Here is a 27,838-nt window from a genome sequence, read left to right as displayed (position 1 = left end):
TTATTTGGTGGGGGGGTGGGATAAAAAAAAAATTTTTTTTTTCTGGGGGAATGCCTCGTGGCTCAGTAGTTGAGTGTCTGCCTTTGGCTTAGAGCGTGACTCCAGGGTCCCTGTACGGAGCCTGCTTCTCCCTCCACCTATGCCTCTGCCTGTCTCATGAATAAATAAAATATTTTGAAAATGTATTACTTTTCTGGGACACCTGGCTGGCTCAGTCAAACATGCGACTCTTGACCTCAGGGTTGTGAGTTAAGAGCCCCATGTTGCATGTGGAGCCTGCTTTAAAAAATCTATTTTTCTTTTCCATGAAGCAAGGAACAAGACCAACCTGATAACTGCTAAAGCTGACAAAATGTCTTTTTGATTCCTATTCCTTGAATTACAAACCCATCTACCATATTTTGTCCTAAGTTTGCTGTGTAACTAGACTAAAATATAACCTGTAAAATAACCCCCAGGGTCATCAGTTAACACCTACCCAGTAACTTGGAAAAAAACAAGTTACCACTTCAAGTTTTGTGTATTCACCTGAATAGTCAGGGAACTTTCACCTATTTTATTTAGGTTTTCATTTTTTCAAATTCCAACCAGAAGCTAAATACAATTGGAAACCAGTAAGCACTAAGTTTTACTCCAAAGGAGTAGGATCATTCAGATTTACTCCATAAAAGTATGCAACCCTTAAGCAAAGCTTTTCTTCATTAAAAAAAAAAACAAAAACAAAAACCCAAAAAACTATACAGTAGTCTTTCCTTATGTTCATTGCACAAGTGAGTTCTGCTTTTAGAGCTTTGACAGTGAATGGTTTTTAAACAATTTAAAGATCCCAACTTTAGTAACTTTTTTCTACTCCAAAAAACCCTCAAGTTTTCCTTTAGGATAGGGTAGAAACCAGTATTTTCTGCACAATTCACTGGGTTTTCTTTGTAATAAAAATCTCTTTAAAACCAAAAAGAAAAATCCTTCATCTATCATCGTTTCTGCAGCTATGAATTTCTCAGTTTTATAGCTGCTTTAGCTACCTCAGACTCCAGGTCTGTTTTAATGTGTATAAACTGTATCCACATTCAGCAGAATACTCTCCTAACAGCAACTTAGGGAAAGAGATCTGGAAATAAAATACATTTATGAGTACCAGGAAACAAACATGGCCCAGTAAAACATGAGGCAAGAATGCCTACAATGAGATGCTTTTTTTTCCTTTCATTTAAGAATTCTTTCCAGTGGTTGTGTATCTTTTTTTTTTTTTTTTTTTTTTGAACAACCACTTCTGGTCATTAGAATGAATCTGACAGTGCTCTGGAACAACGGTGATTACAGCAAAGCTATTAAGTTTTTTTTTTAAATGTTATTTATATCTTTTACATCCACTTCTCATCCTCTAAATACTGATGACAGATGTCAAGAGGCAAAAACCAGCACAAATGGAAAGACCATCAAAAATGAGTATCACCTTGTGCTTTCAGATACATTTAAGCATTTCAGTGTACAATAGTCCTTTCATTTCACATTTTTAGTAAGATGCTGATGCAGTGCAGCAAATATGCAAAGCATCTTCTTTCACATAGTCCGTGCAGAAGACACACCTAATTTTTTTTTAAGTTCTGAGACACAAATAACCAAAAAGGAAAAAAAAAAAAAAATCCAGGATGAACAAGTTTCAAAATGCATAGTGTTCTGTGCATGAGTCCATTTGCTTTAAATTCTGAAAGAATAAAGTATAAGAAAACAAGAAAACAAAAAACTGCTGCTGCACTCTGTGATCTTGTCCATTTTGCTGGTCAGCACTCTATTCTGGCATGTAGGGATGGAGGTGATCCTCTATGGTGCCAACTGCCCAGTGGGTAAGCTGTTCCTGTGGCAGGTAGAGGCAGATGCTGCATAACTTGAAGATTGTAGCTTTGTTTTTTGGAGTCTGGAAGGGGAATAATTTTAATAATCTTAGTAAGACTTTAACAACAGTTTGTCACATGAAGTTAATCTCCCCCATCACCGAATCAAGCAATCATGGACACAATAATAATGCATATAGAGCAAGGGAATGAATTATGGTCTGAACCCATAGGGACCTCAATTTAGTCAGGAAGACAAAACTTTGCCATATAAAATATAGAAAGAATAAACATGATTATAAACTAAATAAATGTTTAGAGAATTCATTAAAAGAAAATTAAATGTCTGGAAAGTCAACCATGGACAATTTGCCAACGGGAAATAAAGTTAAAGGCACTTCACAGAGATAGATCTAAATAGAGGCGTGAAGTCATAATTATACATAGAAAAGACAACAAAGGTGGTCAGAACAGAAGTTAGAGAAAAGAAATAGATAAAAAAAAGAAAAGACCTAAAGCATTACCTGGGGTAAAGGACTGGAAGAAAACGAGAGTATTACCATTACTACTACTACAACATCTGCCATAGCAGATGTGCTAGCTGCCTTCACAAATCACTAGTAAATGGAAAATGAAAGCTACCCCCCAGGCCCGCCTTCCAAGTTGTCACTACAGCACTTCTTTAAAAAAAGGGCAAAAGCAGTCTATACATGTAAATGAACTTACACATTATGCACAGTATTTTTTCATTTTTTTCCATTTTCAATGTTACAACCACCTTATGAATATCATTTATTCAACAAAGAACATGCTCACAGGAGTAACTGGTCTGAGATTTCACAGCTAGTAGGTGGCTGCACGTGGATGAGAATCCAGATTCGAGGCCTGTGCCTCACTACCACTTGCCCATCCAAAATCATCATTTGGTCTAGTTCTTTTCATATACCTTATGTTATGATAAAGGACACAAGATCTCTGCTAGATGATCCTAATCAAGTTCCTTAGTTTTTTTATTTCCTCACCTACAAAGTGGGAGTAATGAGACTTACACTTCCACAAGACTGTCGTGAGGGTTAAATGAGCTCATACTAGTAATATGCTATGCTGCCACTCTCCTACCAGGTCCTTCATTCTTCTATATTATGGTGCAAATATGGCAACATCTGTGGTTTATAGGAAGATCAAGAACAGAACCTGAAAGAAGGGGGACCGAGGGGCATGAAGGACCAAATGCATCTATAACGAGGGTGACACCAGCCATCCCCCTTTGCCCAGGGGGCTGGGGTTTCTAGGATTTGGGACTTTCAGTGAGAAAACCAGGCATTCCAGACAGACTGCTGGTCACCCAAATTTAGTTTATGAGCTTAACAATTTTCTTCTCATTAAAAGGATTCAGGCTATTTGCTTCATAAAGCACAGAAAACATCCAACCTCGATCTAGAACAGGAGATAATTTACTACTTATTTAGCAAAGTAACTCCTTCAAGTCACCAGTCATTTCTATATATTATTGATCTATATATTTGCAGGAAAATGAAGTCTCTACATTAGTACATTGTCATTATTAAATCTTCTAGGACTAAAAGTCTCTGTTGTAGATTCCATAATACAAGTCAATAGCCTGCTATTACGTATTATCTCAATAAATTACTCAAAGTACACAAGTATTTAAAAATTAAAAATATCTACCATAAGAGAGCTAAGGTAAAGGAGAAATGGGAAAAAAAAGTCCCCCAAACCCAACCAAGTCATGGTTTTTGTTTAATGAAATCCCTCCACTGAAATTAACTTTCTTCTGTTAATTCTCACAGCTCTTATTTGTACCTATAATACTATAGGTACTTAAGACTTTCTTACAAGATACAAAATCAGTATGTAATCTTGCCAAGTGGTCTTCAGCTCCTTCAAGGCAGCAGCAGGATTCACCTTTGTATTTTTTACTACCTCACAGACTCTAAAAATAAACCCATTGTTTACTATGCAAAATTAGTATCACAAATACTCTTCTAAAAGTCTTTACTTAAATCTCCTTCTCAGAGACGCCTCCTCTGGTGGCACCATCAAAGTTCACACCCAAAAGTTTATGCATCCTACACCCACTTCCTTTGAGTGCTCATCACTGTCCAACGGCATACAGTACTGCTCTATTGCCTCCCCCACAGTGGAGTAGGAAACCATACAGACAGAATTTTTGTCTTGTTCACTGCTGCACAGCGCCTGGCACATAGTAAGTAGGCACTGATTTGTTGCATGAATGGTAATTAAAATGATGCTATTTTTAAAGATTAATAACAAGGTATCTTACAAATTTTAAGGGAGGACATTCAGGTTTAGGTTGATGAAAATAATGTTCTAGAGAATAAATAATCTGGAATACCTGGATTGCTTAAATTGGAAGTGCTTGTTTTAAACACATGTGCATCTTTTATGGGATGCCTGGGTGGCTCAGTGGCTTAGCACCTGCCTTCAGCCCAGGGCATGATCCTGGAGTCCCAGGATTGAGTCCCACATCAGGCTCCCTGAGTGGTGGAGCCTGCTTCTCTCTCTGCCTATGTCTCTGCCCCTCTCTCTCGGTGTCTCTCATAAATAAATAAAATCTTAAAAACAAAAAAAACCCCACACGTGGATCTTTTAAATACTTCATCCCTTTAGATTTTTATTTAAAAGGTCTAGGGCCAAAGCTTCTCCAAATAAAATGTGTTACTACTCACCTAAGGATTTTGTTCAAAACATAAGATTCTCTGAGTAGGACTGGAGTAGAGCCTGCGATTCTACATATTTAAGAATCTGTTATCATCTGTTGACCATATTTTACAAAGAAAAGCTCTACAGCAGCATTTCTTAAATTCTACTGCAGACTGGAATCATGACTTTTAAAAGCTCCCTGTAGTTCTAATATGCAGCAAAGTTTGGGAACCACTGTTCTAAGGTGGTATCTATTTGATTTTTAAGTAACTTCAAAAATAATGCAGTGTTGAAGTGGCAAAACAGAATTAATTAAGATATACAGAAAGCAGTATGCTAATGAATAAGCTTTTTAAATAAGCTATTAAGTAGTTAAACAAAGCTTACCTGCAAGTGCTGTCTGTCAATGAAGAGAAACACTGACTGGTTAGGATTGTTGACAACAATTCCAGTCTTGTCCTTGCGGCTCAGTACATGCAGAAACTGTTTTTCATAGTCACCGTGATGAAACTCAAATTTGGCCTAATTAAGAAATAAGTTTACATGTAACTACAAAGACGTTACCTACCTGAAACATCTACTGCACCCGTATGCATATAGGGTGTCCAATATGGCAGTCCAATAAGGCAGTCTTAATTTTAATTCATTAAATGCAGTTTAAAAATTCAATTATTTTTTTTAAAGATTCATTCATTCATTCATTCATTCATTCTTTATGGGGGGCGGGGGCAGAGACACAGGCAGAGGGAGAAACAGGCTCCATGCAGGGAGCCTGACATGGTACTCAATCCCAGGTCTCCAGGATCAGGCCTGGGCTGAAGGTGGTGCTAAACCGCTGAGCCACCCGGGGTGCCCTAAAATTCAGTTTTTAAAGTTAGCCAGGGGGATCCCTGGGTGGCTCAGCGGTTCAGTGCCTGCCTCTGGCCCAAGGCGTGATCCTGGAGTCCTGGGATTGAGTCCCATGTCGGGCTCCCAGCATGGAGCCTGCTTCTCCCTCTGCCTGCCTCTCTATGTCTATCATGAATAAATAAATAAAATCTTAAAAATCAATCAATCAAGCTAGCCACATTTCAAATGCTCAATAATCCAATGTTATTCTGGATGGTCTATTGAGTTATACTCCATCACAGAAAAGTTCTAGTGGATAGTACTCCACTACAGAGTTTGACCTTCAAGAAAAACTGCACCAGTGACTAGATCCTAGTTCTCAATGATTTTATGCCAAATTTTATAAAACACTTTTTTTGGGGGGAGGGGTGCACACACACTGTGCATGGGGTAGGGTGAAGGAGAGGAGAGAATCGCAAGACGACGCCCTACGCCCTGAGTGCAGAGTTCAATCTCACAATTGAGATCATGAAAGGAGCTGAAATTAGGCATTGGGTCTGTAACCGATTGAGTCACGCAGATGCCCCTAAAATGAGATTTTCAAATCTGACTCAAGACTCCCAAGTTAGTACTTTAATTAAGCCCAATCACATGTATCTCCTTTCTATTACAAAGAACACACACTATGGATGGCTTTTATAAAGAAATATATTCCAATCTCAGCTGCACATCTCACTACTTATGTGACCTTGTACATATCTTCCCTACTTTACTAAACTTCAGCTTCCTCGCCTATAAAACAAATGGGTTCTAGCCCATTAGGACAATGAAGAGGATTACATGCAATGTAAAGCCCACACCGGAAATATAGTTCCAGTCCACACACAGATGAGCTTGAGGATATATGAAACCCCTGAGGGACACCTTGGTACCTCAATGGTTGAGCATTTGCCTTTGGCTCAGGTCGTTATCCCAGGGTCCTGGGATCAAGTCCCACATTGGGCTCCTTGCAGGGAGCCTGCTTCCCCCTCTGCCTATGTCTCTGCCTCTCATGAATAAACTCTTAAAAAAAAAAAAAAAATCCTCGCAATTTTTGGAAATGTCATGTGGATTTTTTCCAGATTAAAAAAGTTTTAAGGGGGATCCCTGGGTGGCTCAGCGGTTTAGCGCCTGCCTTTGGCCCAGGGCGTGATCCTGGAGTCCCGGGATCGAGTCCCGAGTCGGGCTCCTGACATGGAGCCTGCTTCTCCCTCTGCCTGTGTGTCTCTGCCTCTCTCTCTCTACGTCTATCATGAATGAATAAATAAAAATATCTTAAAAAAAATTAAAAATAAAAAAATTTTAAGTTATGAAGAACATGAGGAAGATCAACTCTAACCTCTCACAGAATGTCTGTGGAGACCAAATGCTGGGTGAAATGACTAAGCTAGTGGAGAATTCAAGAAACAGAAACCTTGGGACGCCTAGGTGGCTCAGTGGTTGAGTGTCTGCCTTCAGTCAGGGGCATGATCCTGGAGACCCAGGATAGAGTCCCATGTCGGGCCCCCCGCATGGAGCCCGCTTCTCCCTCCCCGTGTCTCTGCCTCTCTCTCTCTCATGAATAAATAAAATCTTTCTAAAAAAAAAAAAAAAAAAAGAAAGAAACAGAAACCTTAAAGAATCTTATATTTAGATAATGTTGAATTATTAAAAAAAATTGTTAGTCCATTTGATTCAGGCAGTTTTTATTCTTCTGTCAAAGACTATAGGAAACACCAACATGGAAAAAATCATTAGTTCTTGACATCTAGAATTTTATTTTTTTTAAATTTTTTTTAAATTTTTTTTATTTATTTATGATAGTCAGAGAGAGAGAGAGAGGCAGAGACACAGGCAGAAGGAGAAGCAGGCTCCATGCACCGGGAGCCCGATGTGGGATTCGATCCCGGGTCTCCAGGATCGCGCCCTGGGCCAAAGGCAGGCACCAAACCGCTGCGCCACCCAGGGATCCCGACATCTAGAATTTTAGCACCCAACTTTTCTTATAAGCCATAACCTAAGCTAACATAAGCTAAGCTACCCTACATAGGATTGTGTAAATACGATATTCTACTCTATCTCTGCACAAATTCAAATGTTTACTGAACTCTTAGTATATGAAATGCATGTTATTAGATACTGAAAAATATGAGTAGTTATTCCACCTAAGGGGCTCTTATACTGCTCAGAAAGACAAGCACATGCAGATATAAAACCTAACTTGCTTCATAGCTTTCTTAGAATAAGAATGTGGTTATCTGTATAACTCTAAAATGGATTCTTATCTTCAAAGTGCCATGTGAAGAAGGGAGAGATAACTAGCCCGTGGGTATTGTGGGCAGTAGTAGCAGGTGATTCTGGATTGGGTCTTGAAAGAGGACAGTGATTTTTCCCTGTCCTCTTTCTTTACTAAGAAAAGGTAGTCTGGGAAATGCCATTCCCAGAAAAGACCAACATAAACACTAATGTATCAAAAAAAATACTGTGCAGGGAGCCTATCTGGCTGGCCCTGTGGGTGAAGTGTCTGCTTTCGGCTCAGGTCCTGATCTCAAGGTCCTGGGATCCAGCCCCAGGATTGGGCTCTGCTCCATGCTCATCAGGGAGTCTGCTTGTCCCTCACTCTCTGCCTCTGCTTCTGCTCATGTGCTGTCTCTCTATTGAATTTGGGTAGAACAGTCCACACCAAAGGTGGGAAGGAATTGATTTAGGAAGGAACAGTCCACACCAAAAAGAAAACTAGTAAGTGGCATGAAAGTAATGTCCAAAAATAACAAAATATTTGAGTAGTGTGATGAAGAACTAACCTGCAGCAAGAGAATTTAGGGACAAAGAGGAAAAAGATACTTTAACAGCACCTCCCAGCACTTCATAGTACTGTGAATATAGCAGAAACTCTATTGAAAAACAATCTGTACTCTGGTTCCAACTAAATCTCATTACTATTCAGATTTCCAAATGCCTTAAGGAATTAAAAAAAAAAAAAAAAAACTTTTCAAGTTAAAGTTTACCTTTCCTTTTCTCATTTATCTTAAGAACTATTTTATATTTAAAGCTTCTCATTCAGGATACTCATTTATTTTATTTTATTTTATTTTTTTTTAGATTTATTTATGATAGACATAGACATGGGGGGGGGGTGGGCAGAGACACAGGTAGAGGGAGAAGCAGGCTCCATGCTGGGAGCCCGACACGGGACTCGATCCCAGGACTCCAGGATCGCGCCCTGGGCCAAAGGCAGGCGCAAAACTGCTGAGCCACCCAGGGATCCCCTCATTTATTTTAAATTACCGGGAAAGTAAATTCATCTTTACATCGAACTGGTTTCCTCTTGCTGAACTCTAAAATTACACGGCATTACCTCTATCCTACAAAGTGCTTATATTCAGTCCAAAATTTAAGGTTTTCACAATATAGGGCACTTCCCGTAGTACAGAGCAGCAAACTACGGGCATAAGCTTTACAGGATTTATGTCTTGACTGCCACTTAACTGCATGACCTTGGGCTGTTTACCTACTAATTGCCTCAATTTCTTCATTTGCAAAAGGAGCTTCCTACCTGCATAATTCTTAGAAAGATGAGAGTAAATGTACACAAGGTATTCAGGAGATAGCCTAGCAGTCAACACTCAATAAATAGCCATGATTTAAAAAAGCAGATGTCAGACAAGACTATTTCAACACAATTATTCCAAATAAGATGTCAGAGGAAAAGACAAAGTATTAGAAATTATTTTATTTTATTTTTAAAGATTTTATTTATTTATTCAGACACAGAGAGAGAGAGAGAGGCAGAGACACAGGCAGAGGGAGAAGGAGAAGCAGGCTCCATGCAGGGAGCCGGATGTGGGACTCGATCCCTGGTCTCCAGGATCACACCCCAGGCTGCAGGCGGCGCCAAACCGCTGCACCACCGGGGCTGCCCAAGTATTAGAAATTTTAAAAAATAAAAAGTAAATAAAAAATAAATTTAAAAAAATTAAAAAAAAAAAAGAAATTTAAAAAAATATGAGAAACAGACCAAATTTTTCCAATAGCAAGTATATGAAAAATATATATTTATGCATAATATAAATATACACGTACACTGTATGTACTATATATATATATATTTGTGTACAATACAAATATATATATCTCTCTCTCTCCTACCAGTGCTCCTGGAGAGCAATTACAGTTGAGATGCAAGACCTGCTCTGATAACCATAAACATGCCTTAACATTTCTGTCTTCCTACTTTTAAGATTTTATTTATTTATTCATGAGACACACAGAGACAGAAGGCAGAAACATAGGCAGAGGGAGAGGCAGGCTCCATGCAGGGAGCCTGATGGGGGACTTGATCCCAGGACTCCAGGATCACGCTCTAGGTGAAGGCAGACGCTCAACCAACCACTGAGCCACTCAGGCATCCCTGTCCTCCTCCTTTTTATATCCAACTCATATTCTCCCAACAAGTTCACATGAGTCAGATATCGTCCACTAAAGGAAGACATATACTTTTACCTATATTTAGGCCATATGTTATCCTTGAAACTTTTTTCTGTCAAGTGGAATCTTAGAAAAAGGAACAATAATTTATTTGAGCTGATGTGCAGGAACATTACCATGGAAAAGGGGCAGTACACCAACTTGTCTATCATACACAAAAGCACCATAAAGATGCTTCATAGTAATAGATGAATGCAAAGTTTTTTCAATAGTAATTTTCATGTTTCTAACCAATTAGCCTAAAATAGGCATTCTAATATTTAGGATGCTTAAAATGAGTTTTTAAATGTCGTTATTTAGGTTTCTAATTGTAAAGTACAGTCAACGTCAAGTTATAAAATATATGTATATATGTACAATAAAGAAAACAAGTCATAGCTATACTTGACTTAGAACTAACCATAACATTGTGGCGGATAATATTGTACTTTCTCCTGTGCGTATAAAAATACTATAAATAAAATTATGATCACTGATATTTGGGTAAATGCTCCTAAAAACTGGAAATTTTCTAGTACATCAGTGACAAGTCAAAGTTAGCACAACGTCAAGGAAGACTACTTAAGAATCACTACCAGATTTACTTTTCCTATATATGTGTGTGTGTGTGTGGGTGTTTATTTTAAAGATTTTATTTATTCAAGAGAGACAGGCAGACACAGGCAGAGGGAGGAGCAGGTTCCCTGCAGGGAGCCCGATGTGGGACTTGATCCCAGGATCATGATCTGAGCCAAAAGCAGATGCTCAACCACTGAACCACCCTAGGTGACTCTCCTGTATAGTTTTATACACAACTCTACTTTTGAAAAGGGGTTGCTTTCTTTAAGATTTTGTTTGAGAGAGCGAGCGAGTGAGCACGAGTTGGGCGAGTGGCAGAGGGAGAAGCAGGCTCCCCGCTGAGCAGAGAGCCTGATGTGGGACTCAATCCCAGGACCTTGGGATCACTACCTGAGGTGAAGGCAGACGTTTAACTGAGTCACTGAGGTGCCCCTTGAAAAAGTTTTTTTTTTTTTTTTTTTTTTAAAGGGTTTCTTAACCCATTTCTTAGATTACACTCCTCTGAAAACCGGGTAACTAAGTATACTATTTCAGGAGTGTGTGGGGTGCAGATCTAAAGTTCATTCTTAGGCCCCTCTACAAATCAACAAATATCTACCTGATAGATTTTCTTTGGCCGTAATTTTGTTTTATTTTTCCCGGCCATAATTTTAAAGACACATTAGGGTAGTTAGGACCACCTCATTCTCAAGAGATCTGTCACCCAAGTCCTTTCTCCTCTCCCATCACAATATTCAAACAGAGGGGAGCAACTCATGAAGTAAAACTGATTAGAACAATGCATATTCCAAAAAATTTTCTTAACTTAGGCCCTATTCCAGGAGTTTTTACTGAGTGCACACCACACTTAGAAAAAAATACCTGAACAGGCCTAAAAGGCTCATCAGATTCCTTCCACCTAGAAAACAGGAGACAGACAATTTTTTCAATATCATTCCGAGGCCAAAGAATGAAATCCATCTCCTGAGTACAGCCAATTACATCCTATAAAAGAATTTAAAAAAAAAAAAAATTACTTTCAAAGAAACAAAGCTGTAACAAGCAATGCCACAGATTACAGGTGTGATTATAGAAACATTTCATAAGTACAAAAGATCTACTATGTATCATTTTATACATCAAGAGGTAATAATAATAGGACAGTCTACAATCTGAATAGCTCATGGCCTAATTCTAATTTTTATCTTATAAGGTCCACCTACAGTCAACCCAGTCCAATGTTCCTCACACCACGACCTAAATTAATCAGCATATGGTGAAAACTTCAACTGAAGCTGATTTTTCTTGTTAAGTCCTTGTATTTTTATTTCCATTTTTTAAAACCAGAATCTCGTTAATATTCAAGCAAAGGTGTCTTGAAGCTAATATTAAACATGTTCTTATTACAGCTTAAGTGCTATTATATACTTACAGAAAACTATTTTCTCCATTCCTGTTCCTTATTATCACAGCCCAGTCAATTAATTTTCAAAGGCCAATAAACCTCTTTTGGACCAGTACATGGTTATCTCTAGCCTTCCCCAATCCCAGTAATTGTGGGGATCTCTTGGTTCAAGTATGTTTGTGTTAACTTCCAAAAGTTAGAGGTTGGGGAGCAGTAATTCCTTCTACTTTAAATTTCTTATAAGGAACATGTTGTTAGTTCTCTCCCCAAAATGAAAAATACAATGAACAGTTAAATATTCCCAGCAATAATATACACCATTATCAGAATACCACACATAAAAATATCCATATTTTATCTGAACTTTTTCTTTTCTTTTCTTTTCTTTTTTCTTTTAAAGAATTTAGACCTGAGCTGAACCCAACTGTTTAACTGACTAAGCCACCCAGGCACCCTGAAGTCAACTTTTTAAGACTTGTGACCACAGTAACTACCCATACTTAGAGGGAAAACGCAAGTTTAAATCACAAAAACTTACCAAATCAAGAGTGAAAAACGGAACTTACCCTTCTCATAGACTGGTATCGAGGAGCATGGAGCTGTACCACATCCTTCTGTAAAAGCTCTATGGAACTTTCCAAGGAATAGCTGGAGTCTCGCACACCTTTCAGGATATTTTCTTCATAATTATTTGTCATAACTGGTATAACCTCAGACACTTCAAAAAGTGCTGATTTTTTCTTCTAAAAAAAACGGGGGGGAGAAGATGTATTAACTCACCCGTAGTGCAGTCTTTTAACACCCAGTTCATATTACAATGTCATGTACCTTTATTCTAACTCAGCAAAATTATCAACTCAGGTAATTTCTGTGCATATTTTCAAATAGGTGGATCGTTCTGTTTTTTCCCCAAGCACACAAAAACAGGCTATCATCAGAATGTTTTACTGCATGGCTTCATAGTATTACAGTATCTATAACATGTAACTTACACAGTATATCTTAAACACTAAGAGAAACAAACACTAGACATACTTAACATTTAAAAAAATAAGAAGTGATTTACTCTTGATGTAGTTCTATTTAACTGATTCTACATACAGCTAAAATTAAATCTCAGCAGTTTAAAAACAGTTGTACAAATTCAGTTTAACTCCTTAAAAGGGTCAAGTTCCATTACTCCTTTTAGATATTACATAACAGCTGTCAATATATGAAACAAGAAAAAAAAGTCTATCAAATTGAGTTTCAAATTTAGTTGTGACCAAGTGCTCATCAATTTAGGTTGTAAAATCCATGAACTACTCAGGACGATTGCCTGGATACTATAAATTCAGAGTAAAAATGGGATTTTATGGTGTTAAAGAACTAGATGACACAACTTGAGGCATCTGATATATTAAAGAATTTCACCACCTATGTCTTAGATTTCTAGTGAACTTCATTATAGTATCTCCAATTGAAATCTGATCTTAACACTTCTGCGGTCAGCGTATTAAAGAAGACAAAATGGAGAAGTAAATCCTTAGTACTACCCAAACTTGGGATAATCACTTCAAAACCACTTTACAAAGCTACACTCAAGCAGCCAAGAGCATTCTTAAATACAGGCATACCTTGGAGATATCACAGGTTGAGCTCCTGACCACAGCAATGAAACAAGTATCACAGTAAAGCGAGTTGAATTAATTTTTTGGTTTCCCAGTGCATATAAAAATTATGTTTACACTACATGTTAGCCCATTAAGTGCATAAGCAATAGGTCCAAAAAAACAAGGTACATATCTTAACTGAAAAATAATGCTAAAAAATGTTACCCACATGATTTCAGCAAGTTGTAATAACTGATAAGTCACTGTAACAAATAGATTAATAAAAAAAAAAACAAGAAAACATCAAGAATTGATGTTCTAAAACATCAAGAATTACCAAAAAGTGACCCAGAGACATGAAGTGAGCAAATACTGCTGGAAAATGACACTGATGGACTTACTCAACCCAGGGTTGCCACAAACCTTCAATTTAGAAAAAACAAAATATCCACGAGGCACAATAGAGTGAATAAAACCGAGGTATGCCTGTACTAATAACCTTTAAGAGTTACGAGTTGGGAAAATGCCCATGCCCGGGAAACTTCCAAACACTAAGCACATGCCACATGAAGAATAGATTTCTAATCTGAAATTAGCTCACCCCCTAAGTGCAAAAATCAAAGTAGTATTTCCTTACATTCATACCCTTATCTCATGCCAGAGATCATTGAAGAAACTGTCCATTTTAAGTTGCACAAAAAATACGGCTTTGATCCTGTTCTCCTTGACTACTTGCAACTATTTGCTATTTATAACTGCGGCGTTGCTTCCGATTATGTTCACCGGCCCCCTCCGAATTTAAATTTCCTTTTCAGGTCCTTTGAATTTTAACGAATTGCACTTCTAAACACAAATTAGCCATTTTCTGTTCCTAAAAATTAAAGTGTGCTGTATTTCATCAAATGTACCATGAGAAAAGGTACCTTTGGTGTGAAATTGAACAAACTACTTTTAGCATATAAAGATTTCAATTCTGATTCACCACTCTCAAATACCCCACTTAAGACCATCTTTAAATTCAGCTATCATGTTCTCTATGTAACTCCACATAAGTGCACTTTATTGTGAAATACAAATCAGTTTTAGTGTTGCTCACCCCCGGCTAACTACAAAAGGACCTTACGGAGCTTCAGAGCATCTCCAAACCAAGGAGCACTCAAGCCTTCCATTGGTCATCATCCTGCAGCCACACGTGCAGGGAACCACCCAGGAGGATTTAAGTTAAGGCACACACATACACCGGTGTCAACCACTCTTTAACCTAATACGCAATTATTTACGGCTAACAAATTAACAGACACTTACAAAAATCACTTGTGCTAAGTCACATGAAGAATTTCAAATTACCTTCTCCTTGAATACAAAGGCAATATACATCTTGAAGTCAAACTGGTCAGCTAGAGATTCTTTTTTCTTTCTAAGCTGAGCACGTAGTCTGTTCAGAGCTTGTTTCTTCCGGGAGTTTGGGTCCCCCATTTTGAAATACAGGTGGTACTAAAGCCTTTGGAAATTGTCACTAAACTATGGGCACTTTTTCTTAAGACTCAAGTACAACAGAAACAAGTCATTTTTTTTCCTGCTAATAGGATTGAATAGCTAAAATCACGACCATAGCCCAAAAACTGCACCTTCTGGCAATATTAGCAGACTGTCATATTACAGGGTCAAGAAACAAAAGCTGGTGTCCAGTCATGTTTGGACAATAACGTCTGGGGTTATGGGAAAAAGGAAGGGGAGAAAGGAAAGAAAGAGGAGAAAATACTTGGAACTAACTTTTTAGAAAACACATTTGGCTTAAATGCCAAAGTAAAGGCTTTTGGGGGAAATGAATAGCCTATTATCAGGATTTAGGTGTGCAATAAAACACAGCTGACACCAGTCCAATCCTTAAAATCCATCCGGATTTTTGCCCCCTCTTTAGAGAAGGGATTATGAAAAGGAAGGAGGGGGGGTGGGAAGTGTGATGATCCCTGCTTTCCAAATACCCAAATAAAAAGAATTACAAAGAAAAAGGGAAAAAGAAGAAGAAGAAGAAGATAAAAAAAAAAAAAAAAAACCCAACCCCCCCAAAAGACACGAAAACAGGGTAGGTGAATGAAACTGAAATATCCAATTGGATTTTACCCAGCCAGATCCATGGCTGTAGTACCTAATTAACTCTTAAGTTATTTCAGATTTTACTATTGCTATGTATTGTCAGTGCTTGTTATTGATTACACTTGGTGGTGAGCAAAGAGAAAAGTGCAAAATCGGTAGAGACAGAAGGGGAGAGGTACAGGGTTTCCCTGCAATCAACTACAGTGTATACTGGGGGCGGACAGCTGTTGCCCAAAGGAGCCGTGAGAAAAAACAGCGGAGTCACGACCAGCCTCCCCATCACCCACATTTTCACCCTCAGGCGGCTGCTAGTGCTGCTGCCATGGAAAATCATGATGGCAGAGAGGACGGGGGGGGGGGGCTCTGATACGATACGGTAGCTCTCCGGGCTCTGTGGTTAGACCCGGCGAACGCCCGGGATCCCAACACCCCCAGCCCTGCAGCGAGTCCTACATTCCCCCGGGGGAGCCTTCCCTAGGAATCCGGCCCCGTTCGCGACCGCGCGGGGGGCGCCTTATCTTCCTGCGCGCATCGCTGGGGCCGAGCCGGCGGGTCCTCCTCCCGGATCCCGGAGCCCAGGCCGCGAGAGCCCGGGGACCACCTGCCTTCCACCCCCCAGGCCCCGCCCCCGCCCTCTGCCTTCAGCGGCAGCGACTCACTCGCACCACGGGAGACACAGGATCACTCAGGTTCTCACTCATTTCATCGTGGAAACAACTCCCGCCCGGATAGAGGCGGCGGGAGAGGGTAAATGGGAAGGATCAGTGAGAAGAAAAAAAAAAAAAATAGTTTTGTTAATATTACTTTTTTTTAAAGTACGCCCAGCCCACCCCCCCCCTTCAAAAATAAACACACGCACGCACAGACACACACACACACACGGAAAACAACCCAAAACCAAAACCCAAAAGCCTGAGGTTCCCGGACTCTGGCTGAGCTCGCTCTCACGTGGAACAGACCATGTTTCCCGAATCGGATAGTTTTAAGGTGGGGTCATCAGTCGGCTTCCCCGAGGGGCGGGGGTGGCTCTGAGGCGGCGGGAAGGCCCCTCCCGGTCCCCGCGGACGCCGGGACTCACGGACCGACTCTCGGGTGGGGTTCGGGCCCTCTAGCCGCAGCCTGCGGGCGGAGCGGTGGCGGCGGCAGAGGCGGCGGCGGCGGCGGGAGCGCTGCTCGCGGCACGGGCGGGAGCCATGTCAAGAGAACAGCACCAGCCAACTGAGCCCCTCCATCCCCGCTGCGGCGCGCACTGTGGCCGGGCCGCCCGCGCTGCTGCCGCCGCTCAGCCCCCACCTGGGCCCCATAGTCTGGCTCGGCGCCCCGGGCGGCGGCGGACGGAAGGACGCGAGGGAGGCGGCGGCGAGAGAGACAGAGAGAGCAGGAGGAGCGAGGAGAAGGCGGGCAGGGCAGGCACCGGCGGCGGAGGGGCGGGGGAGGAGGGAAGGGGAGCCCTGCGCTACGGGGTCTGGCAGCGAGGCAAACCCCCCGGAGTAAAGTTATTTCAGTCCAGGCATCTGCTCTCGAGTCTCTCTTCCCCCCACGGCCGGGCTCCGGCTCTCGGCAAGGAAGGTCGAGGAGACCCGGAGGGGGAGAAGCCGCAGCGGAGGGGGAGCGTCCGCGCTGGTACAGCCTCGTTGCCCCCAACCGCTGGCTGCCGACACGGCGGCGGCGTCGGGCGCCTCCCGGTCCGGGGCAGAGTCGCGTTGGAGGAGGGAAGCGAGAACAAACAACTTAAAATGGCAGCGACGGCCGCTGCGTCACACGCCCCTCAGCGGAAACGCCCGAGACGCTCTGCGGCTGCGCAGCGCGCGGGCGCGACCACCTGCGCCGGGCCGGGGGGGGGGCGAGAGGCGGGACGCCCAAGGTGTCTCGTGGCTGTCAAGCACAGAGGAGGCAAGGGCGGGGGAAGGGGGTGCGAGGGAGCGTCGGCAAGGGGAGGCTGGGAAGGGAAGCTTCTGAGTGGATCGGCCCGCTTCAAAGCGGGAGTTGGAGAAGAGAGACTCCCCTCCCGCGCCGCTTGAAGCTTCCACCGAGCGTGGCACGGGACCGCCCAGGCTCCCACCGCCCCCTCCGTCAGGCGGTCCCAGCGCCTGAGCTGGCTCCTCGCCCCTCCCCGCACGGGCGTCCCGAGGCCACGCCCCCTGGCGCTCGCAGAGAGCACCCGGATGGACACGCTCTTCCGGGTCCTGCTTAGGCGGTCGGGTAGGTCCGGCACCGAGGCCGCGCCCAGGCGGCGGGGGCGGGGGCGGGGGCGGAGTCAGGGAGGGACCGCACAGTCCGCCTGGGAAGGTCGGCGGGAACGTCCCCGTTCGCCTCACCGCGGGGCCTGACGCAAGTGAGCGAACGAGTGACCGCCCGTGCCCGCTCTGTGAGCTCCGTCCTGCTGCGGAGGGTGCTTCCCCGGGGCCGCGCGCCTCCGCCCCCCCCCGGCCACGTGCGCGGCGTGAGGGCGGGCCTCGGGGCCGACGAAGGTCACCTGCGCGGTGGGGCCAGCGCGGCCGCCGGGACGGCGGAGAGCGACAAGGCACCTGCCCCAAGACTTTGTCCGCCCGTGTCACCGTGCGGGGTGTGCTGGGGCCCTCCGGGACCTCAGGCCCAGGCCCCCGTGTCCCCCCGTGTCACCGTGCGGGGTGTGCTGGGGCCCTCCGGGACCTCAGGCCCAGGCCCCCGTGTCCCCCCGTGTCACCGTGCGGGGTGTGCTGGGAACCTCCGGGACCTCAGACCCAGGCCCCCTTGTCCGCCCGTGTCACCGTGCGGGGTGTGCTGGGGCCCTCCGGGACCTCAGGCCCAGGCCCCCGTGTCCCCCCGTGTCACCGTGCGGGGTGTGCTGGGGCCCTCCGGGACCTCAGACCCAGGCCCCCGTGTCCGCCCCGTGTCACCGTGCGGGGTGTGCTGGGGCCCTCCGGGACCTCAGGCCCAGGCCCCCGTGTCCCCCCGTGTCACCGTGCGGGGTGTGCTGGGAACCTCCGGGACCTCAGGCCCAGGCCCCCGTGTCCCCCCGTGTCACCGTGCGGGGTGTGCTGGGGCCCTCCGGGACCTCAGGCCCAGGCCCCCGTGTCCGCCCCGTGTCACCGTGCGGGGTGTGCTGGGGCCCTCCGGGACCTCAGGCCCAGGCCCCCGTGTCCCCCCGTGTCACCGTGCGGGGTGTGCTGGGGCCCTCCGGGACCTCAGGCCCAGGCCCCCGTGTCCCCCCGTGTCACCGTGCGGGGTGTGCTGGGAACCTCCGGGACCTCAGGCCCAGGCCCCCGTGTCCCCCCGTGTCACCGTGCGGGGTGTGCTGGGGCCCTCCGGGACCTCAGGCCCAGGCCCCCGTGTCCCCCCGTGTCACCGTGCGGGGTGTGCTGGGGCCCTCCGGGACCTCAGACGCAGGCCCCAATGTGTTGCACCATATTTGAAAACACGAAGAGGGTACTGTTGGTAGTTTGCCTTGTTCGCTGAATCCACGTTGAGTGCCATTTTCAGAGCTCCGATGTGCCGCTAACACAGTTATGTGTCTAATCAGCAAAGGTCAATACTTGTCAGAAGTAAAGCTATGCTGTATGGTGAAATTTAGAAGTCTATTGTGTCTTCAAATGATGGCCCTTGGGAAAATAAAAATAACTTATCTACGTAGTAACCATTTTTCCCCCAACTATGAGCCAAAAGAATAATTGGGAACCACCTTTCCATATAAATTCTTGTCCAGAACTGAAGGATGAGAGTCCTGCGGTTTCCATATATTCACTAACCTTGAAAAAATGAAGCTAATGGGGCACCTGGGTGGCTCAGTGGTTGAGCGTCTGCCTTTGGCTCAGGGCGTGATCCCCGGGTCCTGGGACTGAGTCCCGCTTTGGGCTTCCTGCGGAGAGCCTGCTTCTCCCTCTGCCTGTGTCTTTGCCTCTCTGTGTCTTTCATGAACAAATAAATAAAATCTTTAAAACAAAAAAAGATGAAGCTAACATTTTGCTAGGGCTTCCCTGATGTATTTTCACAATCATATCCTAATGATAATTGTAGATGTTCACAGTTTAAGATTTATAACATTTTGTTACCCCCCACAAAATGATAAAAAAATTAATGCTAGTTCATGCCCTTTTCTACCACAAACATTTTTTTTTGTTACAGCAGATTATAAATTCTCATCTGTACAAACATATATCACTTATATTTGTAAGACCAACGTTCAAAAGTAAAAACGAGATGGGGTCTCTCATGACCAGAGGTCCAGTGGCTGCAACTGGCAAGGGGATGTTCTGCTCTCAAGTGGGATACCGAGGCATACACAGCTAGTAAAACTAGAATCTCCATCCTCACAAAACTTGGGACAAAACCTAACGGGCAAAAAAAAACCAACCAAGATTCACATGAGAAACTAACAGTATCCAAAAAAAAAAAAAAGGAAAAAAAAAAAAAGGAAAAAATGAAAGAAACTAACAGTATCCTGCGCTCCAGTCGATGGATATCATTATGTCATTGTCACCTTACTTAAAACGAAGTAGAGGACTAAGAGAAGGAAACCATAGCAGTATATAAAAGAAACTACACATTTGCTACACAGTGTATTTAAATTGGTTCCATTAAAATAACGATATTAAAATTTCATCACAGGTTTTAAAACCAGGACAATACTGCTCTTGGATTTTTTTTTTTTTTTAAGATTTATTTTAGAGCATGAGCAGAAGGGGCAGAGAGAGAGGGAGAGAGAATCTCAAGCAAACTCCACAATGAGCATGGAGCCTGACTCAGCACTTGATCCCACCACCCTGAGATCCTAACCCTAGCAGAAACCAAGGGTTGGAACTCAACCAACCAACGAACTGTGCCACCTAGGCACCCCTGATTTTCTTTAAAACTGCAACGTAGTGACTCTGTTGGTCATATGCATGATTGTTGCTGCAATGTGCTACTTAAAATGAAGGATACCAAATAAGCTAGGGATCCCATCTGCAAGTCCCAACCTTTCTTCTTTCCACTTCAATAGGCATCACTGATAAATCAATCATGTATAATTCCTTATGGCTAACCCTTTTTTGGGTAAGATTTTATTTATTCATGAGAGACAGAGACAGAGACATAGAGGGAGAAGCAGGCTCCTTGCAAGGAGCCTGATTTGGGACTCGATCCCAGGATCCCGGGATCATGACCTGAGCCAAAGGCAGATACTCAACCACTGAGCCACCCGGGTGTCCCACCCTTTTACCTTTGGTAAGATTACTTAGTCCTCTACAACTTTTTAATATTGGGAACTATTTAAAATATTCTTAATGTATAAAAATAAAGACTTTGGGGATCCCTGGGTGGCGCAGCGGTTTGGCGCCTGCCTTTGGCCCAGGGCGCGATCCTGGAGACCCGGGATCGAATCCCACATCGGGCTCCCGGTGCATGGAGCCCGCTTCTCCCACTGCCTATGTCTCTGCCCCTCTCTCTCTCTGTGACTATCAAAAATAAATAAAAAAATAAAAATTTTTTAAAAAAAAATAAAGACTTTGGCTTTTTTTTGGTAAATACTTATAATATTTATTTTTACTCAAAGTGGAAGCTCAACTTTACCCCTAAAATATAGCTCTGCTGGACAGCAGTGAATGGGCTCTGCTGGGAATTCTGACAGGAGAGCCTACTTCTGTGCTTGGGCTGGGGATGAGAAGTAGGCTCAGACCACCATGTTCTTGATCTCTAAGACAGACCAGTACTGAGAAGTAGCAGGTGAATGGCTTGAAAAACAAAGGGAGATCGGTTTGCTTCCCATACAGTTTTATATTCCAGTAAATTCGCTTTGAATACAAATTCCTGTTCAGATACTTCTGCCTCGTTGTTTTCAGGGGTTTGTATGGGGCTAAGGGAGTCACAGGAGAACAGAGTGCAACGTTTCCTTGACTTCAGCCCAACTGCAAGACAATTCTTCCCTAGGAATGTTTTTTCCCCCTATTTTTCTCGAAATCACCTTCCACAGAACTCTGCCTGGACATGCTCCTTGGTACCCTTGAGACTAGTGAAAAGTATACTGATTGGAAACACAAAGTTCCCTTTGCTCCTTTGACCTCTGCCCCTGCCCTTGCCTAAGTACAGATGAAATACACAAGCCATAGACACTGCTTAAAGTTCAATTTCAAATGTCTTCCTTCTGTAAGTTACTGGAGAAAGGGTTGGTGGAGAGGTTGGATACGCTGCTTGGACTTGGTTTTCTAATGCAGCCCCGGGGCTTTGAAAGGATCTACCAGGCAGGTGCCTGCAGGAAACTATCTCCTGAGGCCAACCCACCACCGTCTGTCTATACCACTGAAAGCTACAGAACCGTTGAGGTGCTGAGCAGGTGGCTTAAGGAAGGGACTAGCAGTATCTCTGCTTGTCTCATACTGAGGGACTGTCTTTTGCCTGACCAAGCTGGGAGGCTGAGAGGGGTGTCAAACAGAGCCCAACATGTTGGCTACATCTGGAAGGGGGTGATACCCACCCCAGGCCCATTTGGGGCTGGGTAGGGCATCCGATTGGCCACAGGACAGGACAGGCAGGGACAAAGGCTGGCGGCAGGGGTGCGCCCACACCCACTAGCATGGGCTGAAAGGTGAGGGATGCATTCTCTGGGAATGGCTGTGCTGGCAGGGTCGTGGCAGTGGGTGGAGGAAGCTGCAGAACTGGCTGTGTCAGGACAGGTGAGGGCTGGGGCTGCTAAGCCTGGATGTCCTCGGGTCCCTCTTCTAACCAATGGTCAGCCTCAGAGGGAGTGCATCTGTGACCAGCCTGGGAGAGACCTGGGGATGCAGCACCAGAAGACTGACCTCACTCCGTCCTCAAATGTGTGACTGCAGTTCCCTTGTTAGCGGCATAGGGGGCATGGGCCTAAGGGTGAGTCTCACGCACAAGCATTGCTAGGGGTGCAAGAGCAGTGGGGTCTGGCTCAGCAGGAGGCACTAGGAAGGCCAAATCAGTGCCATTAGCTTGAAAGGCAGGAGACTGCGATGCTACCACTGTACTGATTTGGTCCTTGAGGCAGACAAGAGGGGATCCTCAGAGGGCGTGCTGAAGGCACAGTGATCTGTGAACCCAGGGAGCTGATGTTCTTTGCTCCCCTCCTGCCTCTGGCACTTTCTTGCCATCTTGGAATTTGTTTTTTACGATCTCCTCTCTTGCTCCATGGCTGTTGTGTTACGGAAAGGCCCTTCTCTCGTAACTGGCATCAAAAGTAGCAGTCACTTCATCGTTTCCATGTTGCATCTCCTGCTTCTGTTTCACTTCTGAACAGGCCACAGAATCACAGCCTTCCACACGGCTCAGCCCATCACCCGTGTCCATGATGGCCAGGGGGCCGGGACAGACCCCGCACCCAGCGCCCAACCGTTTCTGCCAGAGAGGCTCTATCAAAGTTCCTCACCGAGGCCCAGGAAGAAGCTTTTTCTATTGTTTGCTCAACTATGAGGTCCTTAGTTCTTTCATCCACCTGCTGGACACCCACAGGACTACCTTAACTGCTTGCTTTCCAGTTTTTCCAAAGAAGCCTTTGAAGAACTTCTTTTTTTTTTTTTTTTTTAAGATTTTATTTATTTATCCATGAGAGATAGAGAGAGAGAGAGAGAGAGAGAGGCAGAGACACAAGCAGAGGAAGAAGCAGGATCCATGCGGGGAGCCTGATGTGGGACTCCAGGATCACGCCATGGGCCGAAGGCAGGCGCCAAACCACTGAGCCACCCAGGGATCCCAGGAAGCTACATCTTCCAGGACTAACCCCTCCATCTGTCTGCCACTAATGTGGACCACTGGCCCTCCAGAACATAATCATCTTTCTTTCTCCTTAAACTTTGTTATGGCTTGTTCATTTCAATTTTCACAAGCTGGCTCTGGATCTTGGCTGAGCCCTTTACAAGCTGTGGGACTCCAAACGAGTTTCATAACTTCCCCGAGTCTCAGGTTTCTCATCTGTCCTCACTGAGGTGTCTGAGGGTGGCTTGCACGCCAATACTCCAATCTATGGATGTGCTGGAAAGTCTTGTGTTGCAATGGCAGCTCTGCTGGACCTCCTCCCTGGAAGCCCCAAGCCTGCCCTTGCCTCCGACCAGTTCCAGCACCACTGTCTCTATCTCGGCCACCAGTTGCTACCAAGCACCACCATGGGCCACCACCTCCTCTGTGACAACAGGCTCCTGGTTCATTCTTCTTGATCTGGCCCTCATTTGTACCCATGGTCATCTCCATAGAAGTTTTTCTAATAACAGCTACAAGTGTAATTTACACACCATAAACACACCTAAAGTGTACAATTTGATGGTTTTTAATATTTTCAGGGTTGTCCAATCATCAACACAATGTTAGGACATTTTCATCACTCAAACAAGAAACCCTGTATCCATTAGCAGGTACTCCCCTTCTTCTTCTTCCTCGTATTAGGCAACCACTAGTCTATGTTCTGTCTCTATAGATTTGCCTTCTCTTATATTTCATATAAATGCAATCACATGATGTATGTCCTTTTGTGACTGGCTTCTAAGCATAATGGTTCGTTCATGTTGTGTTGTAGTATGTGTCAGTACTTAGTTTCTTTTTAATGCTGAGTGATAGTCCACCAAATATTTCATTTTTTAAAGGAAAATTGGTATGTAACACTATATAAGCTTCAAGTCTACATTATAATTTGATGTTTGTATATACTACAAAGTGATAACCACCATAAGTCTAGTGACTACCCATCACCATACATCTGAGCCCCTTTACCCATTTTGCCCAGCCCCGAACCCCCTTCCCTTCTGGCAACCACCACTCTGTTCTCTGTATCTATGGGTGTTTTGTTTTTTAGATTCCACCTGTAAGACAGAATTTGTCTTTCTCCATGTATATACCACATCTTCTTTACCCATTCATCTATGGATGGACACTGGGGGCTGGTTCCATAACTTGGCTATTGCAAACTATGCTGCCATAATCATAGGGGTGCATATAACTTTTTAAATTATTGTTTTCATATTATTCAGATAAATGGTCTTTGGTTTATTCAGTCACCAGCTGATGGATATTTAAGGGTTTTTTTCCTGCTTTTTGGCTATAAAGAATAATATTGCTAGGAGCATTTGTATAAAAGTTTTTGCAGAGACATATGTTTCCAATTCTCTCTGAGGAGAAATGAATTGACCTAGCAGTGAAATTACTGGGATGAATGTTAACTCTACTTTTAACCATTTGAGAAACTGCCAGGCTGTTTTCCAAAGTGATGGCACCATTTTACATTCCTTTTTTTTTTTTTTTTAAGATTTTATCTATTTATTCATGAGAGACACACACAGAGAGAGAGAGGCAGAGACACAGGCAGAGGGAGAAGCAGGCTCCATGCAAGGAGCCCGATGTGGGACTCGATCCCAGGTCCCCAGGATCACACCCTGGGCTGCAGGCGGTGTTAAACCGCTGTGCCACCGGGGCTGCCCCCATTTTACATTCCTACCAGCAGTGTATAGAGACTCCAATTTCTTCAGATCCTTGTTATTATCCCCCCCTTTGGTTCTAGTTATCCTAGTGTATGTGAAGTAGTATTTTGTGGTGGTTTTGATTTATCTTTCCCTAATGATTAAGGATGTTAAGCATCCTTTCATGTACTTTTGGCCATTTTTCTATTTTTTTGGAGACATTTCTATTCAGAGATCTGCCCCCCCCCCCTTTTTTTAACTTGGGTTGTCTTTTTTTTTTTTTTTTAATTATTGAGGTGTAAGAGTTCCTTATTCTACAGATAAGTCCCTTTTCAGATATATGATTTCAAGTATCTTCTCCCATTCTCTGGGTTGTGTTTTCACTTTCTTGGTGCTGTTCTTTGGAACACAGATGGTTTAAAGTTTGATGAAGTCCAATTTATCTTCTTTTTTTCTTTTGTTGTTGCTTATGCTTTTGGTCTTATCTAAGAAACCACTGAAAAGTTTTTACACTATTATAATCTTGAATCATGAAGAAACAGGCTGGAGCAGACATCGAGGTAAAAAAGGAAGTTTTCCATTTCAGCTACTATGAAACAGAATTGGAGATGCTTGGTCATAGCTGAACAAATCTTTTTGACACTGTGCAGTGGATCTATGTCAGGTCTCAGTGAGATGAGAAAGAAATATCAGCAATGTGCCCTGGAGGCCAGAAAACACTTGTAGCTTAATTTTCTCTAGAGTTTGGAAGGACTGTAAAATGGGAAGGGTAATCAAAGTAAATAAATTTTTAAAAAGCCATGACCGTAATGTTCTGATGAAATCCAGATAAAAGTCAGATAGAACTCAGTTAAAATTTAGCTTCATTAACTATGGAAAAACCACTCAATCACATTAGAAATGGCTTCTTTGAGTTTAGGCTGTTTAAAACCAAGGGTGATGATAGTGGCACCTTGATTTAAATAATCTGCTTAATTTCCCCTTGGAGGGTTTAAATTGTGCCATTAAATACATTGTGTAACATTTCCTTAGTTGAAAAGCAGGTACCACCTCAGGTTACACTTTTAACAAAATAATACTTTATGAAGATTCTGTTCCAGTCTTGTCCCTGAAGAAACAGAATCCGGAGGGTTCCAAGGCTACCCTCCTGACCTCTAGGCAAGCCAGCTCTTCTGTGTTCATTCCAAGTCAGGAAATGATTACTCAAGCATATACTTATGTAGCCTAAATATACAACAACAAGAAAGCCAATGAAGTATTGAACAATTTTTCATTGTTCTAAAAAGAACTAGCCAGAGAATTTACCTTTAAAATACACATTGTCTGCACACATCTTCTTTTGCCTTAGAAGAATTTGGTTTTCTCAACATCTTCCCTCATATTTATGGCCAACAAGCATGCTAGATTTCAGGAATTCTCAAATATTTTGTCCCTTCATTAGTGCTGTGAAGTTTGTGGGACACAGTCTTGACTTTTGGTCATATTTATGATACAAAGATTAATAAGCACGATACATGTCCACATGGGACAGGTTTATGCCTAAACCATCCAGGCCTGCAGAACTACCCCCTGAGACTCTATAGTTTGATTCTAGACGTAGCAGCACCAGGGACCTGGTCTCCAAATTTCAACCATATGGGTTTATCACCTAAAATAATTATGATAATATGTGCTAATACAATTGCACAGTCCAACAGGGCTTATTCATGATATGTACTCCAGCACAGACAGCCCTTCCATCCACAGCAGAGCCATATGGTTACTAAACAAAAATGATATAAAAAGGAGACAGAAACTATGTTTTGAGGCCTTTGCTGGGGTGGGGGTGGAGGAGTAGGAAGTTTATTGGTTCCTTCCCTCTAGTCTGAGCCTAATTTCATGTGGGCCCAAGTTGTGGAGGTCAGTACTCATTTGCACGCTGATATTGGACTATTTGTTTACTGATGGCCTATCTAAAGCAAGACAGAGGCTTGGAAGATGAGATTTGGCCAGGTAACCAGCACTATCCCCAATTTTGGAACATGGTGGAGAATCTATGGAATATACACGTGAATCCTCATACCATACCATGGATTTTCTTTTTATTTTTTTTAACTTATTTTTCTTTTCCCACTCCCTTTCTCTCTCTCTTTCATTTTTTATTTCTATTTCTCGTGCTTTATGCCTACCAGTATTATCCAAAGATATTACTTAGCCCCTCCTTGTTTATATTTTTGGTTAAAGATATACAAACTGGGGGATCCCTGGGTGGCGCAGCGATTTGGCACCTGCCTTTGGCTCAGGGCGTGATCCTGGAGACCCAAGATCAAATCCCACGTCAGGCTCCCGGTGCATGGAGCCTGCTTCTCCCTCTGCCTGTGTCTCTGCCTCTCTCTCTCTCTCTGTGACTATCATAAATAAATAAAATAAGTAAATAAATAAAAAATAAAGATATACAAACTGATATCCAAACAAATCTGCTGGTACCATTTGAGAAGGGATTTATTTAGTTTTCCTTGAACCCTTGCTCCTACTGACTTTTGCCTCTTGACTATTGCTTAATTTCAACTCAAAGATCTTCCTTTTTTTTTTTTTAAGATTTTATTTAGTTATTTGAGAGAGAGAGTGACCGAAAGCGAGAGAGCACAAGTTGGGGGGAGGGGTGAGAGAGCATGAGTTGGGGGGAGGGGCAGAGGGAGAAGCAGACTCTTCTCTGAAGATTCTTCTCTGAGCAAGGAGCCCAGTGTGGGGCTCAATCCCAGGACTCTAGGATCATGACCAGAACCAAAGGCAGGCGTTCAACTGACTGAGCCACCCAGGTGCCCCTTAAAGATCTTTCTTGATTTCATATGTCACTGCTATAATTCCAGATGTTATTACAAACTATTCCATTTAATATACATATAAAGGTTAGAGTAGTTAATTGGAAAAATCTAGCTTCTGATGCTTTTGCATCATCACCTTAGAAATAAAACGGTAAAATACTATGAGTTTGCTCTGTTCATTCTACTC

General features: G+C 43.4%; 1 protein-coding gene and 1 pseudogene across 2 annotated transcripts; both read right to left on the bottom strand.

The window, feature by feature from the left end:
* Positions 1-514: 514 nt before the first annotated feature.
* Positions 515-17,226, bottom strand: C37H6orf62 (chromosome 37 C6orf62 homolog). Of its 2 annotated transcripts, none has more exons than XM_077886130.1 (5): positions 16,142-17,226; positions 12,360-12,536; positions 11,271-11,393; positions 4,905-5,039; positions 515-1,915 (listed from the first exon to the last, which is right to left on the bottom strand). In XM_077886130.1, exons 1-5 carry the CDS (start codon positions 16,181-16,183, stop codon positions 1,790-1,792), a joined length of 603 nt encoding a protein of 200 aa, XP_077742256.1. In that variant the 5' UTR covers positions 16,184-17,226; the 3' UTR covers positions 515-1,789. The 2 variants fall into 2 exon arrangements, with proteins under 2 accessions (XP_077742256.1, XP_077742254.1); XM_077886128.1 differs by lacking the exon at positions 16,142-17,226 and adding an exon at positions 14,733-16,116.
* A 3,740-nt stretch (positions 17,227-20,966) lies between these two features.
* On the bottom strand, positions 20,967-26,916 carry LOC144306585 (protein numb homolog pseudogene; annotated as a pseudogene).
* Positions 26,917-27,838: the final 922 nt, after the last annotated feature.

Source organism: Canis aureus, chromosome 37, assembly GCF_053574225.1.
Source record: "Canis aureus isolate CA01 chromosome 37, VMU_Caureus_v.1.0, whole genome shotgun sequence".
Classification (NCBI taxonomy): domain Eukaryota; kingdom Metazoa; phylum Chordata; class Mammalia; order Carnivora; family Canidae; genus Canis; species Canis aureus.
This window is presented reverse-complemented; position numbering and strand designations above follow the sequence as displayed.